General features: G+C 41.2%; 1 protein-coding gene across 4 annotated transcripts in view; it reads left to right on the top strand.

Moving 5' to 3' along the window:
- Window positions 1-10,551, top strand: part of LOC130284685 (uncharacterized) — a 31,075-nt gene extending 20,524 nt beyond the window's left edge. For 2 of the 4 annotated variants that reach the window (XM_056535318.1, XM_056535317.1), the window contains 3 exons: window positions 4,552-4,627; window positions 6,650-6,757; window positions 9,490-10,551. In XM_056535318.1, the coding sequence (XP_056391293.1) occupies window positions 4,552-4,627; window positions 6,650-6,757; window positions 9,490-9,961 (656 nt within the window). In that variant the 3' untranslated portion in view covers window positions 9,962-10,551. The remainder of the gene's footprint in view (window positions 1-4,551; window positions 4,628-6,649; window positions 6,758-9,489) is intronic. The other 2 variants (XM_056535319.1, XM_056535320.1) reach the window with 1 other exon arrangement.
- Window positions 10,552-17,465: the final 6,914 nt, after the last annotated feature.

Genomic DNA, 17,465 nt, shown 5'->3' with positions numbered 1-17,465 from the left:
TTGGAAACCCGTTGTACGTTTGTATTCTTAAAGCAGTTTTGGTACTGTATTTTACTGGATCCTGGCAGCGCCCATTATTGTTTGTTAAAGGAAATCTGTCATCAGTGTCGCCTGCACTAACCTCTCAGTACAGACAGGTAGTGCAGGTGACACTGATGACAACGGTACTTACCTTGTCCCGTTCTATTCTGTGGTTCCTTTTCGGTATCTTCAGCTCCGGGCCTGGCTTGGAGCATGGGAGGAGCTTAGTGACATCACCGTTGCTTTTCTCTGCTAGGTCCTGCTGCTAGCAGTGGTGACGTCACTAAACTCTGCCTATGCTCCAATTTGGGCCTGGAGCTGAAGATCCTAATGAGGATTGCCGGAAACCTTGGCACGGAACGGGACAAGGTAAGTACTGTTGTCATCAGTGTCACCTGCACTACCTGTCTGTACCGACAGGTTAGTGCAGGCGACACTTGTGAGAGATTTTCTTTAACTAACTAGGAATAATGGGCGCTGCCAGGATCCAGTAAAATACAGCACCAAAATTGATTTAAGAATACAAATGTACAACGGGTTTCCAAGTCGCACTGGCTTCTTGTGAGTGGAGTAGTCATTTTTGGGATCTGTCGTGCCTTGTGCACTAAGGAGCACCAGCAGCCACAAGAAGACTATGGGGAAGATTTATCAAACCTTGTGTAGAGGAAAAGTTTCCCATAGCAACCAATCAGATGCCTTCTTTCATTTTTAAAAAGGCCTCTGAAAAATGAAAGAAGGGATCTGATTGGTTGCTATGTGCAACTGGTCAACTTTTCCTCTACACAATGTTTGATAAATCCCACCATATATTCGTATATTACCTTCATGTGTATTGTGCCTGTATATGCGCAACCACATTTGGTGAGTGGTTTCAAAAAAACTTTTATTTCCAGTGTTTGGAGGTAGTCACACCAGGGAGCACGTTGTTTTGTTTGTCTTTAGCTGATAAAAGGAAGATCATCTTCGTTCTGTTGTTGGACTCTCCAAAAAAACATTTCCATCTATGGGGAATTGCACAAATTTCTGGGATTGAAAATCCTCCATGTCAATGGAATCGATTCTTTTGCTTGTGCATGGATTTTTAACCCCTTAAGGACAGACCAATTTTTTACCTCGATGACCAGGCCCTTTTTTTTATTTGACATGTATCTCTTTAAATGGTAATAACTTTAGAACGCTTTTTCTCAGCAGAGCGATTCTGAGATAGTTTTTTCGTGACATATTGTACTTTATATAAGTGGTGCATTTTTGTTGACACATGCAGCATTTTTTGTGAAAAACCCCAAAATATTGTGAAAAACTGGAAAATTTCAGGCGTTTTTAACATTTTTTTATGCTGTACACGGTGCGGTAAAAGTGATGTTATATTTATTCTGTGGGTCAGTACGATTATGGGGATACCCATTTTATATAGCTTTCTATGTTCTTTTTCCTTTTTTGAGCAAAATTCTTTTTCTGCCATTCATTTTCCAACAGCCATAACTTTTTTTATTTTTCGTCCAACGCCATTGGGTAAGGGCTTATTTGTTGCGGGATGAGCTCTACTTTTTATTGGTATCATTTTTGTGCTACCTTTTTGATCTTTTTTATTCCGCGATTTGTACCAAAATTGGTGAATTTTGCCCTTTTTTCGTTTTTAACGCCGTTCACCGTGCAGGATAATTTACATTATAGTTTTATAGTACACGTCATTCCGGATGTGGCAATACCTATTATGTATATGATACATAATGTGTTTGATCTTTTTTGGTGATAATACAGGGCTTTTATTGGGAAAGGGGCTTTTTTTTTTTTTTATACACTTCATACTTTTATTGAAGAACTTTTTATTAAATTTTTTACAGGTTATACTATAGTGCAATACATTTGTACTGCAGCACAGTATAACCTGATGAGCTGCAGACACTACAGCCTGTGCGATCCAGCCTCTGGCTGGATCTCACAGGCTTCCGTAGCAGGCAGAGAGGAGGTCATGATCTGACCACCTGCTGCCATAGCAACAAACGGCGACCCGCGATCGTATCGCGCCGCCACCGTTGAACAGGGGGAGAGCATTCCCCCTGTCAACACCATAGATGCCGTGATCAGGACTGATCACGGCATCTAGGGGGATTATGCTGCCGGAACTGGTGCGATCGCGGCTGCGGCGGGACTCCGGCTGTGATTAATAGCCGGGTCCCGTCGCCGATCTCCTTCACTGCCCACGGCAGTGATGTCGAATGATTGGACATATGCATATAGCGGGAAGGGGTTAAAAATCTGTTTTACAGAAAGGTCTACAACAAATTTGCCACATGTAAACATACCCTTTAAATTCATTTCTGGTAGGGGTTGTTAAAAAAATAAAAATAAGAAAAAAAAGTGTTTGGGCAATAAAAAAAAAAAAGGGGGTTTTCATGTAACTGTTCCCTTACACAAAGCCTAGGAATGAAACTTCTGGAAGCCAACGTTTTGTGAAACAACTTTAAAGTGTATGACCCCGTATCAGCATGGGTTTATGAGGGATCGGTCCTGTCATAATAACCTGATCAGCTTTTATGAGGAGGTGACCTCCAGACTGGACCAGGGGAAATCGCTGGATGTTGTATATCTGGATTTTTCCAAAGCATTTGATACGCTGCCACATAAAAGGTTGGTGCATAAAATGAGAAGAATGGGGCGAGAATGTGTGTAAGTAGGTAAGTAACTGGCCCAGTGATAGTAAACAGGGTGGTTATTGATGGTACTTATTCTGATTGGGTGACTGTTACTAGTGGGGTACAAGAGGGGTCAGTCTTGGGTCCTGTTCTATTTAATATATTTATTAATGACCTTGTAGAGGGGTTGAATAGTAAAGTAGCAATCTTTGCAGATGATACTAAACTCTGTAAAATGGTAAACACTATAGAGGACATGGCACTGTTACAAATGGATCTTGATAGGTTGGAGGTTTGGGCTGGGAAGTGGCAGATGAGGTTCAACACTGATAAATGTAAGAATGCACATGGGGAAGAAAAATCCGGGATGGGATTATGTATTAAATGGGAGAACACTTGGGACGACTGACGTGGAAAAGGACTTGGGAGTCTTAGTTAACAGTAAGTTTAGCTGTAGTGACCAGTGTCAGGCAGCTGCTGCCAAGGCAAATAAAATCATGGGGTGCATCAGTAGGGGCATAGATGCCCACGACAGGGAAATAATTCTACCTCACTAGTCAGACCACACATGGAATACTGTGTACAGTACTGGGCACCAGTGTACAAGAAACACAGTGGAGCTGGAGAGGGTTCAAAGATGGGCAACCAGGGTAACACGGGAGGACTACAGTACCCAGAAAGATTATCAGAATTAGGGTTATTTAGTTTAGAAAAAAGAAGGCTTAGGGGAGACCAAATAACTATGTATAAATATATCAGGGGACAGTAAAGAGATCTCTCCCATAATCTATTGATAACCAGGGGGCATCCTCTGTCTGGAGGAAAGAAGGTTTCTGCACCAGCAAAGACGGGGGGTTCTCTACTGTAAGAGCAGCGAGACTGTGGAACTCTCTCCTGGAGGTTTAAAAGGGGTCTGGATGCATTGTTTGGAGAGTAATAACATTGCTGGTTATGGATTCTAGATTTATAGGGACAGGACGTTGATCCAGGGATTTATTCTGACTGCCATAATTGGAATCGGGAAGGAATTTTTACCTCTAGTATGATTTATTTATTTTTTATTTTTTTTTTGTTCCTTCCTCTGGATCAACTCAACAGGGACATAGGTTGAACTTTTTTTCAACCTTATGAACTGTTACTATGTGTGTATGTCACAAAAAAATATATACTTTTGACCTTTTTACAGAGATCAGGACAACGAACTTGGAGAAGCGTGCTTTCCTTCTCTGCTACTGTTTTCCTTTGTCATAGAATTACAGTGGAGAAGCATAGCAAGATTGCTAAAAAAAAGAAGTAAAGTGTGCCCTTATTCCTGCTCACTTTCCTGATCAGTGGAGGTCTGATCAAAACTTTTTTTTGATGGTAGTTTTTAAGGTAGTTTGAATCGGTACATCCTGGGATACAACTTTAGGAGAAGCAGAATCTAGTCACTGTCCTTTTAACGTTGATGTTACTTTAGAAGGAATATGTGCATTTACACATGAACTTCCCCGGAGGAAGCCCTGTTTGGTTGGCATGGGGGAATATGAATTCACAGCACTGTACCTTCGTATTCCCCATTGGGATCCCTGATTGGTCAATTGGTGCCAACCAGTCAGGGAAGTGACAAAATTCTGGGCTATGGTTCTGTATACAGCGGTGCACTACTTAGCTCCTTACACTCTGTGGACCAGGCATTTTGCATCCGACCTATGGAGTGGTATGCCGAAGGCATTGAAAAACAGTTAAAGGATAAAAAAATAAAATAAAAGCAGTTTCCATAAAAATGAAAAAATGGCAGAATCAATGACAAACACAGTGGCCAAACAATCAGAGAGAATATCTAGCCTGACATAAATATGTACCGTATACTCTCAATGTATACATTTTTAACTTTAATCCTTGTGTATTGTAGATCCAAGCCTCTGGTATAGTCAATCCTGGGTATTTATAAATAAAGTTCCAGCAAGAAGATCAAAAACATTTAAGAGGTATAATGGCATAATACTTTTTGGTATAGAATCCTTTTTGCAATTCCCAGTATGCCCAGACAGCATTTGACTGTCATGTTATGCCGGAAGTTGTAGTTTTGAAACAGCTGGAGGCTCCATGTTTGGGAAACACTGACCTAGAGTCTGTCAGCGGGCAGAGTAGCAGTGAGTAATCTGGTTTCTTACAGCTCATTATAATTTAGAATATGCTAATGGATTAAAGGGGTATGCAAATAAAGCCTAGACATGGCTTCCCGGCCACCTCTGGCTTGTTTGTAGGAAGCCAAAGTGACTTTTCCGTCTCTGAAGTCTTCCGCAATTTGAGTAACTCTCTTTGACATTAGTTGTGTAAACAGTGTAGTCTGTGAATTGCCCTTTTTATGTATCTCCCAGAGTTGCAAAAACAGTAGCTCCTTGTTCTATGCCTCTTAACCCCTTAAGGACTCAGGGTTTTTCCGTTTTTGCACTTTCGTTTTTTCCTCCTTACCTTTTAAAAATCATAACCCTTTCAATTTTCCACCTAAAAATCCATATTATGGCTTATTCTTTGCGTCGCCAATTCTACTTTGCAGTGACATTAGTCATTTTACCCAAAAATGCACGGCGAAACGGAAAAAAAATCATTGTGCGACAAAATCGAAAAAAAACGCCATTTTGTAACTTTTGGGGGCTTCCGTTTCTACGCAGTTCACATTTAGGTAAAAATGACACTATCATTATTCTGTAGGTCCATACGGTTAAAATGATACCCTACTTATATAGGTTTGATTTTGTCGCACTTCTGGAAAAAATCATAACTACATGCAGGAAAATTTATATGTTTAAAAATTTCATCTTCTGACCCCTATAACTTTTTTATTTTTCCACCTACAGGGCGGTATGAGGACTCATTTTTTGCGCCGTGATCTGAAGTTTTAATCGGTATGATTTTTGTTTTGATCTGACTTTTTGATCACTTTTTATTCATTTTTTAATGGTATAAAAAGTGACCAAAATACACTTTTTTGGACTTTGGAATTTTTTTGCGCGTACACCATTGACCGTACGGTTTAATTAATGATATATTTTTATAGTTCGGACATTTACGCATGCGGCGATACCACATGTTTATTTTATTTATTTTTTTTACACTGTTTTATTTTTTTTATGGGAAAAGGGGGGTGATTCAAACTTTTATTAGGGAAGGGGTTAAATGACCTTTATTAACACTTTTTTTTACTTTTTTTGCAGTGTTATAGGTCCCATAGGGACCTATAACACTGCACACGCTGATCTTTTACACAGATCACAGGCGTGTATTAACACGCCTGTGATCAGTGTTATCGGCGCTTGACTGCTCCTGCCTGGATCTCAGGCACGGAGCAGTCATTCGTCGATCGGACACCGAGGAGGCAGGTAAGGGCCCTCCCGGTGTCCGGTCAGCTGTTCGGGAAGCCGCGATTTCACCGCGGCGGTCCCGAACAGCCCGACTGAGCAGCCGGGTCACTTTCACTTTAGAAGCGGCGGTCAGCTTTGACCGCCGCTTCTAAAGGGTAAATACCGCACATCGCCGCGATCGGCGATGTGTGGTATTAGCCGCGGGTCCCGGCCGTTGATGAGCGCCGGGACCGACGCGATATGATGCGGGATCGCGGCGCGATCCCGCTTCATATCGCAGGAGCCGGCGCAGGACGTAAATATACGTCCTGCGTCGTTAAGGGGTTAAGCAGCTCCTAGTAATGTCAGTGGGACTTACGCAGATTGTGTAAAGCAATCTCTGCTTTTTTCGGCTTGCCGACCAATTGATCATTGCAAACAGGCTAAAGAAGGTGCACTTGCCTTAAACATATGTTGTAATTTCTGCTACAGGAGGAATTCTAGCCCTGTGCAGTCACTCTCACTTGTACAATGATTGTCCAGCTTGTTCTAATATTTAGAAAAGTTCTTTTTTTTTTGTTGTTGTTTTTTTCTATTCAATTAACAATTCTGATTTAATTTAGTGATTTGTTTTTTTTCTCGTTTTTTGTTGTTGTTAAATTTTAGAAGTTTGGGGAGTGTATTGAGGAGTCTTGGAGGAATGCAGCCTTCCAGAGGTACTTCAGCTGCTAGGATTTACTGGACATGTTACAGACCTCCCTTGTTTCTGAAGAGGTAAATGAATCTTTCTTTAAATCTATTTTATATTATGGAAGGGCAGAAAATACCTGTGACTTAAAGGCATTGGGGGAGATTTATCAAAACCTGTCCAGATGAAAAGTTGCTGAGTTTTCCATAGCAACCAATCAGATTGCTTCTTTTATTTTCTAGAGGCCTTTTAAAAAAATTAAAGAAGCGATCTGATTGGTTGCTATGGGCAACTCAGCAACTTTTCTTCTGGACAGGTTTTGATGAATCTCCCCCATTATGTATTAAGACTACTCCATTCTGTGTTGTGTGTGTGTGTGTGTGCGTGCTGCATATGTAATAATGCATGTGAGGACATATTCTCACTTGGCATTTTGGGAGTTTTTTTTAGAACTGTAAAATGGCCATTACAATTCAAAAAGATGGCACAAAAATGACTGTTTTTGCTACAGAATTTTATAAAATTTAGGCCCTGTTCAAACTCCCATAATTTTTATGTCCCCCAACATTGTCAGGCTCTTATTTCTTAATTTTTTTTTATCCATTTACAGCCAAGTTTCTGCCTATATTTTGGACGGTTTACAAAATAGTAGCCATTTTTGGACTGTAGCTTTTGCTATAGGTTAACAGTGTGACTAGAAAATGGCTGTGCTTCTGTCTGCTTGAAGTTAAAACTGCTTATGGATGCTGACTGGGTGCACCTGCTGTGGAGGCTGAACCCATTCTGGATGCAATTGCTGTCTACGGCGGAAGATTGTCAGCGTAGAACAGAGTGTATCATGCTTAATGCTGGTTTGTTTGGAACTCCTTGAAGGCGTTCCTGCGTGGACTTTTTTATAAGGGACATTAGCATTCACAAATCTTGTACTCGTCAGAGAGGGGAACATTTGCAGCAAGCAGTGGTAGAGGCAGAAAGTAACGTCATCCTTGCTCCATCCACAATGGCTATTGTATGTTTAGAGGCTCAGGGTGCTTATAAATGCTATTTGGAGGTTGCAGCTAAACATTAACATTTCTTTACTAAGCAGCAGTATTTTGAGTGTGGAGAAGGCATGGGGAAACTGCTTGCCTCTATTGCTAGCGCTCAGCAGGGGATGGCGTATATAGGTTGCCTTCAGTATGATCTGGGGACTGTGATATTTTACGGGTAATGTTGGCCTTTTACCGGGACGCATACTCATCCAAAACTGTCTGTTCAGTGGCGGAATTGGAGGATTATGTGAGTGGGGTGTGTCTACCCTTTCTTTCTCTGGAGCAGAGGGACGAGCTGGACTTGTCTCTCTCTCTGGAGGAGCTAGAAACAGCTTTGCAGGATGCTGCCAATGAAAAATCTCCGGGCCAGGATGGTTTACCGAGCGAGGTGTATAAACAGTTTTAGGGAGTAATTTTGCTGCAGCTTTTGTGGGTGGTCGAGTCAGCGGTGTCGGAGGGTTCACTACCCCGCTCCATGTTAGAAGCTACAGTGGTGCTCCTTCCGAAACCTGGTAAAAAGTCAGTTACATGCGGGCTCTTACAGACCGATTTCTTTGTTGTGTGCTGATGTAAAGCTGCTGGCTTGCGTACTTGCAAACCGGTTGGCTTGCAAGCAAGTGGGAGAGGGATCTTGGTTCTCTTACTGATAAATGGTCCATTGCACTGGCATTTACCCCTTCTCTATCTTTGTCGGAAGCTAATAGGATATCTCAATATATATATATAAAACTCCAGTGTTCCTGCACAAGATTGGGGACCGGTCTGACTCTGCCTGTCCTCGTTGTGGTATGTTGGAGGCTCATCTGGTGCATTTGAAATGGGACTGCCCTCTTTTAGTTACTTATTGGACTGATGTACTCCGGCATACACAGACTGTTTATGACATTACGTTATCACTGATCCCTAAAGTATGTTTGCTACGTCTCATATGATGTGGGAAAGAGCCTTCCGGGATTGAGGTGGGGATGCTGCAAGTTCTGTATCCGGCTCGGAAGCTAAATGCACAGTACTGGATCAGGCCTAGCCCTCTGGCAAAAGCTCCTCTGATCACTCGAATCACCCATATAGTATGTTTAGAAAAGGGGATCTATGTCGAACGCAAGGCACTCGTAGGTTTGACAGCATATGGGGTCCCTGGGTGCAGAAGTATGACCCATCTGACCACACATCTTAGGTGCTTGTCCAGTTTGGGGAGATTTGTTTGAGTGTGATGTATATGTGAATTGTGCAGTGTCGCTTTTTGTTTCTATATGTTTGCCCCTCTGGGGTGTGTGTGTGATGGGTTGCGTTTGCCCGCCTGTACCCTGGTGGAGGTCCTTGTGTGCCTGTGGAGAGGGTCTTGTCAGATACGATGTTCTCTTTGTAATGCTTTTCATTTTGGATGACATAATACACCAGATACCATTTTCAGACTGTTAGAATTGGACAGGCTTTTTGTGTGGGGTTTATGTTTGGGGGGTGGGTACTGTTGCCGTGGGGTGGGTGTTATGGGTTGTAGGGTGTTCTTTGATTGTTTTAGATCAATGATTTAAAAAAAAACTTTAATAAAAAATTATCTGATTAGAAAATGGCTGTGAAAATAGTTAAGAAATGGACCAGAAAAATTACCCAGAAGGGGAAAACTGCTGAAAACATCTGTCCATCCTCAGATATGCCATTGCTTTCATAGCTCCTGTCTTGTTTATATGAGGTGTGAATTGCTTTTACTATCACATTGACCTATAGAATAGGGCAATGTACAGCACTGTGCAGGCAATGTTAAAGTCAGAATGTTATGTTTTGTTCAGAAATATTCGCTTACACAAAGAAAAACAAAAGAAATTGTTCGAAAATGAAGGCAGAAAGAGAAAACAACCAAACTCTGGACATAAATTAAAGAAGCCTAAAAAGGCTGTGAGCAGCAACCAACCAGAGAAGTCACAGAGAAGCAAAATAGCAGGAGAGACACACAGCTTTGTATTAGAGTCAAGTCAGGAAGAAGAGACAGGTCCTGACATTAAGAGGTTTAAGCTAGAAATCAAGAATGCAGGAAAGAAACCTTCAGTGACACACAGAGAGACCAGCAACTCAACAAGCTCTTGTCTAGCACATAGTCCTACTCCATGTTCTGGTCCCATGATGCCTCTAGGAGTCACTGGGCCAGCTGGGCATTGTCCCTTACTGCCTGCTGAGTATTCATTGCAGATTGGAAGTTTTAAAGAGCAACTGGAGAGGCTGAACATGGGACTTTTAAAGAGTGCTATCGTAAAGGAAAACTAGGAATCTTAGCTGGACTATTCTGTTATAGCTCATATAATGTAAACGTTTCTTATTTTACTGTTCTGTGAAACTTTTTTTTAGTTTACTTATTTTCCAAATTTTGTTTAAACTGGATTATAACTTGGAGTTGTAAATTATTAGTTTTTTTTTTTTTCATTTTGAGAGGGTTGGATTTAGTATGGGTATTAAACAAAATAAATCTGGCCATTCATGGTATAGTTTGATCGATTTTTATGTTTTCTATAATCCCCATTAGGGCTAATGGATATAACAGAGGGGATTGCCCAAGGAGAGGTTGTGCAGTTGTGACATAGACTATATCCTGCTCCTTTCTATGTGTTTTCTAATATTATTTTATTTATATTTGTTATTAATAGGTTGATAAATCTGTATACACTTAAAAAAAGCTTAAGGGAGATATATTAATAACAAACCATAAAAAAAGGTTTAAATGTGGCTACTTAATTAACAATATAACCAGAAAATATATCTGTCAGTAAAAGACTTCTGGCTTACAAGTGTGTTCATGAGTTTGTAACCAATATCAGAAACATTATTAATAAAGTTTTTGTTGATTTGTCAGTCTTTAAAAAAAAAAAAAAAAAAAAAAAGTCATCACCATAATTAGTGAAAAAATTAGCTGTTTTCTTGTTTAGTAATATGGACTTGTCAGGATTTTTTTTTAACATTGCATATCTTAATACACACTATAATATAAACTATTGGCTTGACACAAAAGCCAATAATATATCTTATAGATGGATTGGCACTGCTCATATAAAAGAGGTGCAAAATTGGGTGCATAAGCCAACAGTAGCCACTGCTTGAATATTACTACACTGTGCAGAAGTTACCATGATGACGCCCCCTACTCACTGCCTGCTCTGCAGTCATTGGTGAAAACTGCGAGAGATGCACACAGCGCTGTGTCCTTTACACATATACTCTGATACACCATCAGGTGTATGACTTGTGCGCTCTGACTCATGATCTGATTAAAGTACTTCACAAGGCTGCAGCCTCAAAAAGTGGACTTTGAAACAATTGCCAGTTGTGTGAGAAATCATGGCTTACAAAGGACCACTAGGGGTACCCATAACATCCAGAACATAGTCCAAGAAGTTAGGACGAGATTACCACTCCAATGTGCTCACTCCTGTCCTGTTTATCAGATGCCCTAAGAGACCAGGCATTGCACACCAGACTCATGGAGGAAGTTAGTGCATGAAAGGATTATTAATATCCAGAAACGCGTTGTGTGAATAGAATAAAAGAAATTAAGACTTCTACCAGTATCCTTGAACCTTCTCTGCAACAGCGCGATCTCCGCTTCCGATTTCCTCCTCCTTCACTGTCTCTTACACGCCGGTGGATCCAGCGTGGGAAGCCGCAGCAGTTGTTACATTAAGCCCACATCAGCGTTGTGCCTGTAATATGCACAACCTGACCAGGTGAGTGCGTTCCTCACTCACCCACATTATCCTATTTGGTCTGGAAGATCGCACACAGAAGCGCTCTGTTGTTTTTTGATTAAATGGATGGCTGTGATCAGGCTGCAGCTTCTTCACTTCCTTTTAGACACGGCTCTGTATATTCAGTCGCTGCTGTACTTGTGAGACGGGCTACATTATTAGGTACTGCCACTACCTAATGTATGGAACTGTACCTGGCAGACAGTGAAAAGGCTGCAGTGCTCCCTCAAGCGCAGTGACGCCTTCTTTCAGCTGACTTTAGGGGTTGTTGGGACCCTCAGCAATCATATTTATGTTCTATCCCAAAGATAATATAAATTGCTGTAAAACCTAGGGATCGATCGATTATTGGTTTGACCGATATCATCGCCCGATATTCACGATTTTGGGCATTATCGGTATCTGCAATTACCTTGCCGATAATGCCTTGCCTCCCCAGCCAGAGACCGCTGCCCCCATTGCCTCCCCCATCCCCGGTTTTATAATTACCTGTTCCCGGGGTCCGTCCTGCGCTATTACTGTGCGCTGCGCAGCGCAATAACGAGTGACGTCCTCAACGCGACGTCACTGTCAGTGCGCACATTGACAGCTCAGACCGCCACCGAAGCAGAAATAGCACGGGCCCCGGGAACAGGTAATTATAAAACCGGGGATGGGGGAGGCAATGGGGCAGCGGCGGTGGTTGGACTCAGGACCGGCAGGGGGAGAGAAGCGGGCGGTGGGTGCGGTCTCTGGCCCCTGCAAAAGCCGCTGCAGTTCATTGATTTAAAGTGCCCGCTTTAAATCCTTGATCTGCAGCGGCTTCTGCGGGGGTGGGGAGGGGGGAAATAGCCGATAACTTATACCGGAATATCGGTGTAAGTTATCGGCCCTAAAAAATCAATATTGCTCGATCCCTAGTAAAACCCCTTGTTAGCCCACTCCGCTATTTATATTGTTGCATAAGGGGCTACTTCAGTCAGACAATGAGGGATATTTATAAATGTTTTTTGTGTAGGTTTTGGAGAATAATGTTTGCAACTTTTCTGTGTTTTGAAATGTTAAAAAGAGGGTGTGTAGCTCACTCAGCCAACCGACCTGAGGTTAACTGGATTGGCCTGAATCCCAAAAAAGGCCTAATAGTACGTGCAAAATTTTTTATTGTATATAATAATAAAAATTATTACATACAAAAACCAGTCCTCAAAGGGCAGTGAAAGACAGAAAAAGGGGGGTTAGGTATAGAAAATGTATAGTAGTCGGAAAAATGAGATGTATATAAAAGGATATAAATCAATAGATGAGAAAAATAGAAGTAAATATAGATATGGATAGACCTGAATCTGGAATAGATACAATCAATTAATATTTAATAGATAATAAAAACTATATGTAAATTGTAATATAGCCTGTCACATCTGGGCAGGGCCCTTGCACCAGATGTGAAATACAATAGAATACTAATGTTAAAATAAATAAAATCAAAAACCTATTTGATAAATATAGTCCTATTTAGCCTAAAGAAAAAATAGTCCGACAATAGTGGATAGTGAATTCGGATGGCAATTGACGGAACAATATAGCGAGAGATAATGTCAATGACTTCAGAATAGCAATGCAAGTTGCAACAGCAGTTCACGGAGCAATATAACAAGAAACTATGTCACTGTTTTCAGAGTAGCGATACAGTGTTGTAATAATCGTAATACCTGCGGTCCGCAATTTGTAACTCATAAGAGTTGTAGAAGGTGGATATATATATATATATATATATATATATTATTTTTTATTTATATATATATATATATATATATATATATATATATATATATATATATATATATATAATATATATTTTTTTTTAATATCACCACCTTCTACAACTCTTAAGAACTTTTAAAACTGACCTTTTGGCCTTTGGCAGCGCTGCAGCACCTTATTTTGTGGACCACCATAGGATCGCACATGCGACCTAACAAGAGGACGCCAGAGACCGCACCAAGTCTATTCAGCTACTCCTACCCGCTATCCAAAACCAGCTTCGGACGGATGCCCATCCGTGCCAGCCTGCATCTACATCTATTGTGACCGCACTACAACCAGGACAACTCTCTTACCTTCACCAAAGGCCAGACGCCACTCCGTGCCAGTGTTGAACGCTGCCCTTACTGCCGAGATTGCCAGCTACGAGGAAGCCGGCCACATAGACCGTGAGTAACGAATAGAACAAATTGCGGACCGCAGGTATTACGATTATTACAACACTATCGCTACTCTGAAAACAGTGACATTGTTTCTTATTATATTGCTCTGTGAACTGCTATTGCAACTTGCATTGCTATTCTGAAGTCATTGACATTATCTCTGGCTATATTGTTCCGTCAATTGCCATCCGAATTCACTATCCACTATTGTCAGACTATTTTTTTCTTTAGGCTAAATAGGACTCTATTTATCAAATAGGTGGTTGATATATTATTTTCATATTTTTTGATTTTATTCATTTTAACATTGGTATTCTATTGTATTTCACATCTGGTGCAAGGGCCCTGCCCAGATGTGACAGGCTGTATTACAATTTACATATATTTTTTATCTATTAAATATTAATTGATTGTATCTATTCCAGATTCAGGTCTATCTATATCTATATTTACTTCTATTTTTTTCATCTATTGATTTAAATCCCTTTTATATACATCTCATTTTTCCGACTACTATACGTTTTCTATACCTAACCCCCCTTTTTCCGTCTCTCACTGCCCTTTGAGGACTGGTTTTTGTATGTGATAATTTTTATTATATACAATAAAAATTTTAGCATTTTCTGTGTTTTACACATAACTTTTCTCTTCTATTGTAGCAGAGGGAGCAGGCGCTGACAAAAGCTGAGCGCTCATGTCATCGCAGGCTAGTATGCCACTAGGATGTGATAGTGAATGATAATAATAATTCATATGAAGGGTGGGCATAGTGCAACATACAGACAAGGCAGGGAAGCTTGGTAAATTGGCCAGTTGAGAAACTGATTGGACCACCTGCAGCGCTATCATGGGGGTGTGATGAGTCAAGATGGCTGCCGGAGCTCTGCTCACCTACTCCAGGGCTGCTTCGGGGATATTCTTGTATAGTTTGCCTTCAGGGTCAGTGTCATGCATAGTAATGAACAGTAATAGCAATTAATAGATTGCTATGAATCCTTATGGGTTCTTATAGAAATAAAAAAAGTTTTAATAAATGTGAATAAGCCCCTCACCCTAATAAAACGTAACCCCTTTCCCCATTTTACAAATATTTTTTTTTACATATTTGGTATTGCCACATCCAGAAACAATTGAACTTAATTACTGCAGACCACACCCCTGCACAGATAAAACCCTTAGATCAGACTCCTCAAACTCTTATCCTTATTGCTGTACTCTTTGCCTTTGCTGGTGCCTAGAAGTGTAATGTCCTTACACTGGAGCTGGCATTAGGACATTTTCTAAGGCTGTACCTGGAGATGTATTTGGTAAGGTTGTAGGCACCTAGTAGTCATCTATGCACCTCCTAATGCCATGTTCCGGGCAGAATTCTGCTGAAGATTCCAGAGCAGCAGAGTCCTGTTGATTTTAACAGTATTCTGCTGTGCTGTGCACACGCCAGGAATTTCCGTTCCAGAGGTTTCTGACACAAAAATTCCATTCTCCATGTCCACAGAAAGAATGAATGTGTTCATTTTTTAGTGCGCGCACTGCACGGAATGCATAGCGGTCTGATATGTGATATTATGTCTGCACCACTCTCTTCAGAATGTCTCCACAGAGATTTTCCTTGTGGACATTCAGGACGTGTGAACATAGCCTAAGAGGTCCATTCCTGGGCACCTCAAAGATGTTCCAGAAGAGTTGTCAGGTGTGATTTTACCATTAAAATATGGCAACTACAGTCATGGCCGTAAATGTTGGCACCCCTGAAATTTTTCAAGAAAATGAAGTATTTCTCACAGAAAAGGATTGCAGTAACACATGTTTTGCTATACACATGTTTATTCCTTTTGTGTGTATTGGAACTAAAAACAAAAAAGGGAGGGACAAAAAAAAGCTAATTGGACATAATGTCACACCAAACTTCAAAAATGGGCTGGACAAAATTATTGGCACCCCTAACTTAATATTTGGTTGCACACCCTTTATAAAAAATAACTGAAATCAGTTTCTTCCTATAACCATCAATAAGCTTCTTACACCTCTCAGCCGGAATGTTGAACCACTCTTCCTTTGCAAACTGCTCCAGGTCTCCCTTATTGGAAGGGCGCCTTTTCTTAACAGCAATTTTAAGACCTCTCCACAGGCGTTCAATGAGATTTAGATCTGGACTCATTGCTGCCACTTCAGAACTCTCCGGCGCTTTGTTGCCATCCATTTCTGGGTGCTTTCTGACGTATGTTTGGGGTCATTGTCCTGCTGGAAGACCCAAGATCTCGGATGCAAACCCAGCTTTATGACACTGGGCTGTACAGTGCGACCCAAAATCTGTTGGTAATCCTGAGATTTCATGATGCCTTGCACACATTCTAGGCACCCAGTCCAAGAGGCAGCAAAACAACCCCAAAACATCATTGAACCTCCACCATATTTCACTGTAGGTTCTGTGTTCTTTACTTTGTAGGCCTCGTTCCGTTTTTGGTAAACAGTAGAATGATGTGCTTTACCAAAAAGCTATATCTTGGTCTCATCTGTCCACAAGACATTTTCCCAGAAGCATTTTGGCTTACTCAAGTTTTTGGCAAAATGTAGTCTTGTAGTCTTGCTGTCTCTTGTATCAGCAGTGGGGTCCTCCTGGATCTCCTGCCATAGCGTTTAGTTTCATTTAAATGTCGACTGATAGTTTGTGCTGACACTGATGCTCCATGAGCCAGCAGGACAGCTTGAATATCTTTGGAACTTGTTTGGGGCTGCTTATCCACCATCCGGATTATCCTGCGTTGACACCTTTTCATCAATGTTTTTCTTCTGCCCACGCCCAGGGAGATTAGCTACAGTGCCATGGGTTGCAAATTTCTTGATAATGTTGCGCATTGTGGACAAAGACAAATCTCTGGAGATGGACTTATAACCTTGAGATTGTTGATATTTTTCCACAATGTTGGTTCTCAAGTCCTCAGACAGTTCTTTTCTCCTTTCTGTTGCCCATGCTTAGTGTCGCACACAATGCAAAGACTAAGTGAACGTCTCTCCTTTTTATCTGTTTTCAGGTGTGATTTTTATATTTCCCACACCTGTTACTTGCCCCCAGGTGAGTTTATAGGAGCATCACATGCTTGAAACAATCTTTTTTTTTTTTTTTTTTTTTTTTTTTTTTTTATATATATAAAAAAAAAAAAAAAAAATTCACAATTTTGAAAGGGTGTCAATAATTTTGCCCAGCCCATTTTTGGAGTTTGGTGTGACATTATGTCCAATAAGCTTTTTTTTTTTTTTTCCCCTTTTTTTTTTTTTAGTTACAATACACACAAAGGGAATTAACAGGTGTATAGCAAAACATGTGTTACTGCAATCCTTTTCTGTGACAAATACTTCATTTTCTTGAAAAATTTCAGGGGTGCCAACATATACGGCCATGACTGTATTTCCCGAGCCAGACACAGAGCACCCATAACCTCTTAACCTGTTAAGGACCAAGGGCGTACCTGGGTCACTGCTGATATCGATCAGCAGGCACCCCGCGCAAATGCCCAGGGGAGGTCATCAGACCCCCCCCCATGTCGGCGATCGGCGCAAATCGTAAGTGAAAACACACTTGCGATTTGCGGTTATTCCGGGTCATACGGGTGACCCGGAATATAAGGAGGATCGCGGTTGTCCAAGACACCCATGATCCCCCTCTGAAGGGATAGGAGTGAGGTGGCAGGGGTGCCACCCCTCCTATCCCTGCTATTGGTCGTCAAGATGCAACCACCAATAGCAGATCGGGGGCGGGGGGATTAACTTTTGGTTTCCGCAGCCTGCCCACCCACAATAGGCTGGGCAGAACGGGGAAACCGAAACGGACCGGCGCCGACGTCCACTTAC

This window comes from Hyla sarda, chromosome 8 (genome assembly GCF_029499605.1).
Source record: "Hyla sarda isolate aHylSar1 chromosome 8, aHylSar1.hap1, whole genome shotgun sequence".
In the NCBI taxonomy this organism is placed as follows: domain Eukaryota; kingdom Metazoa; phylum Chordata; class Amphibia; order Anura; family Hylidae; genus Hyla; species Hyla sarda.
This window is presented reverse-complemented; position numbering and strand designations above follow the sequence as displayed.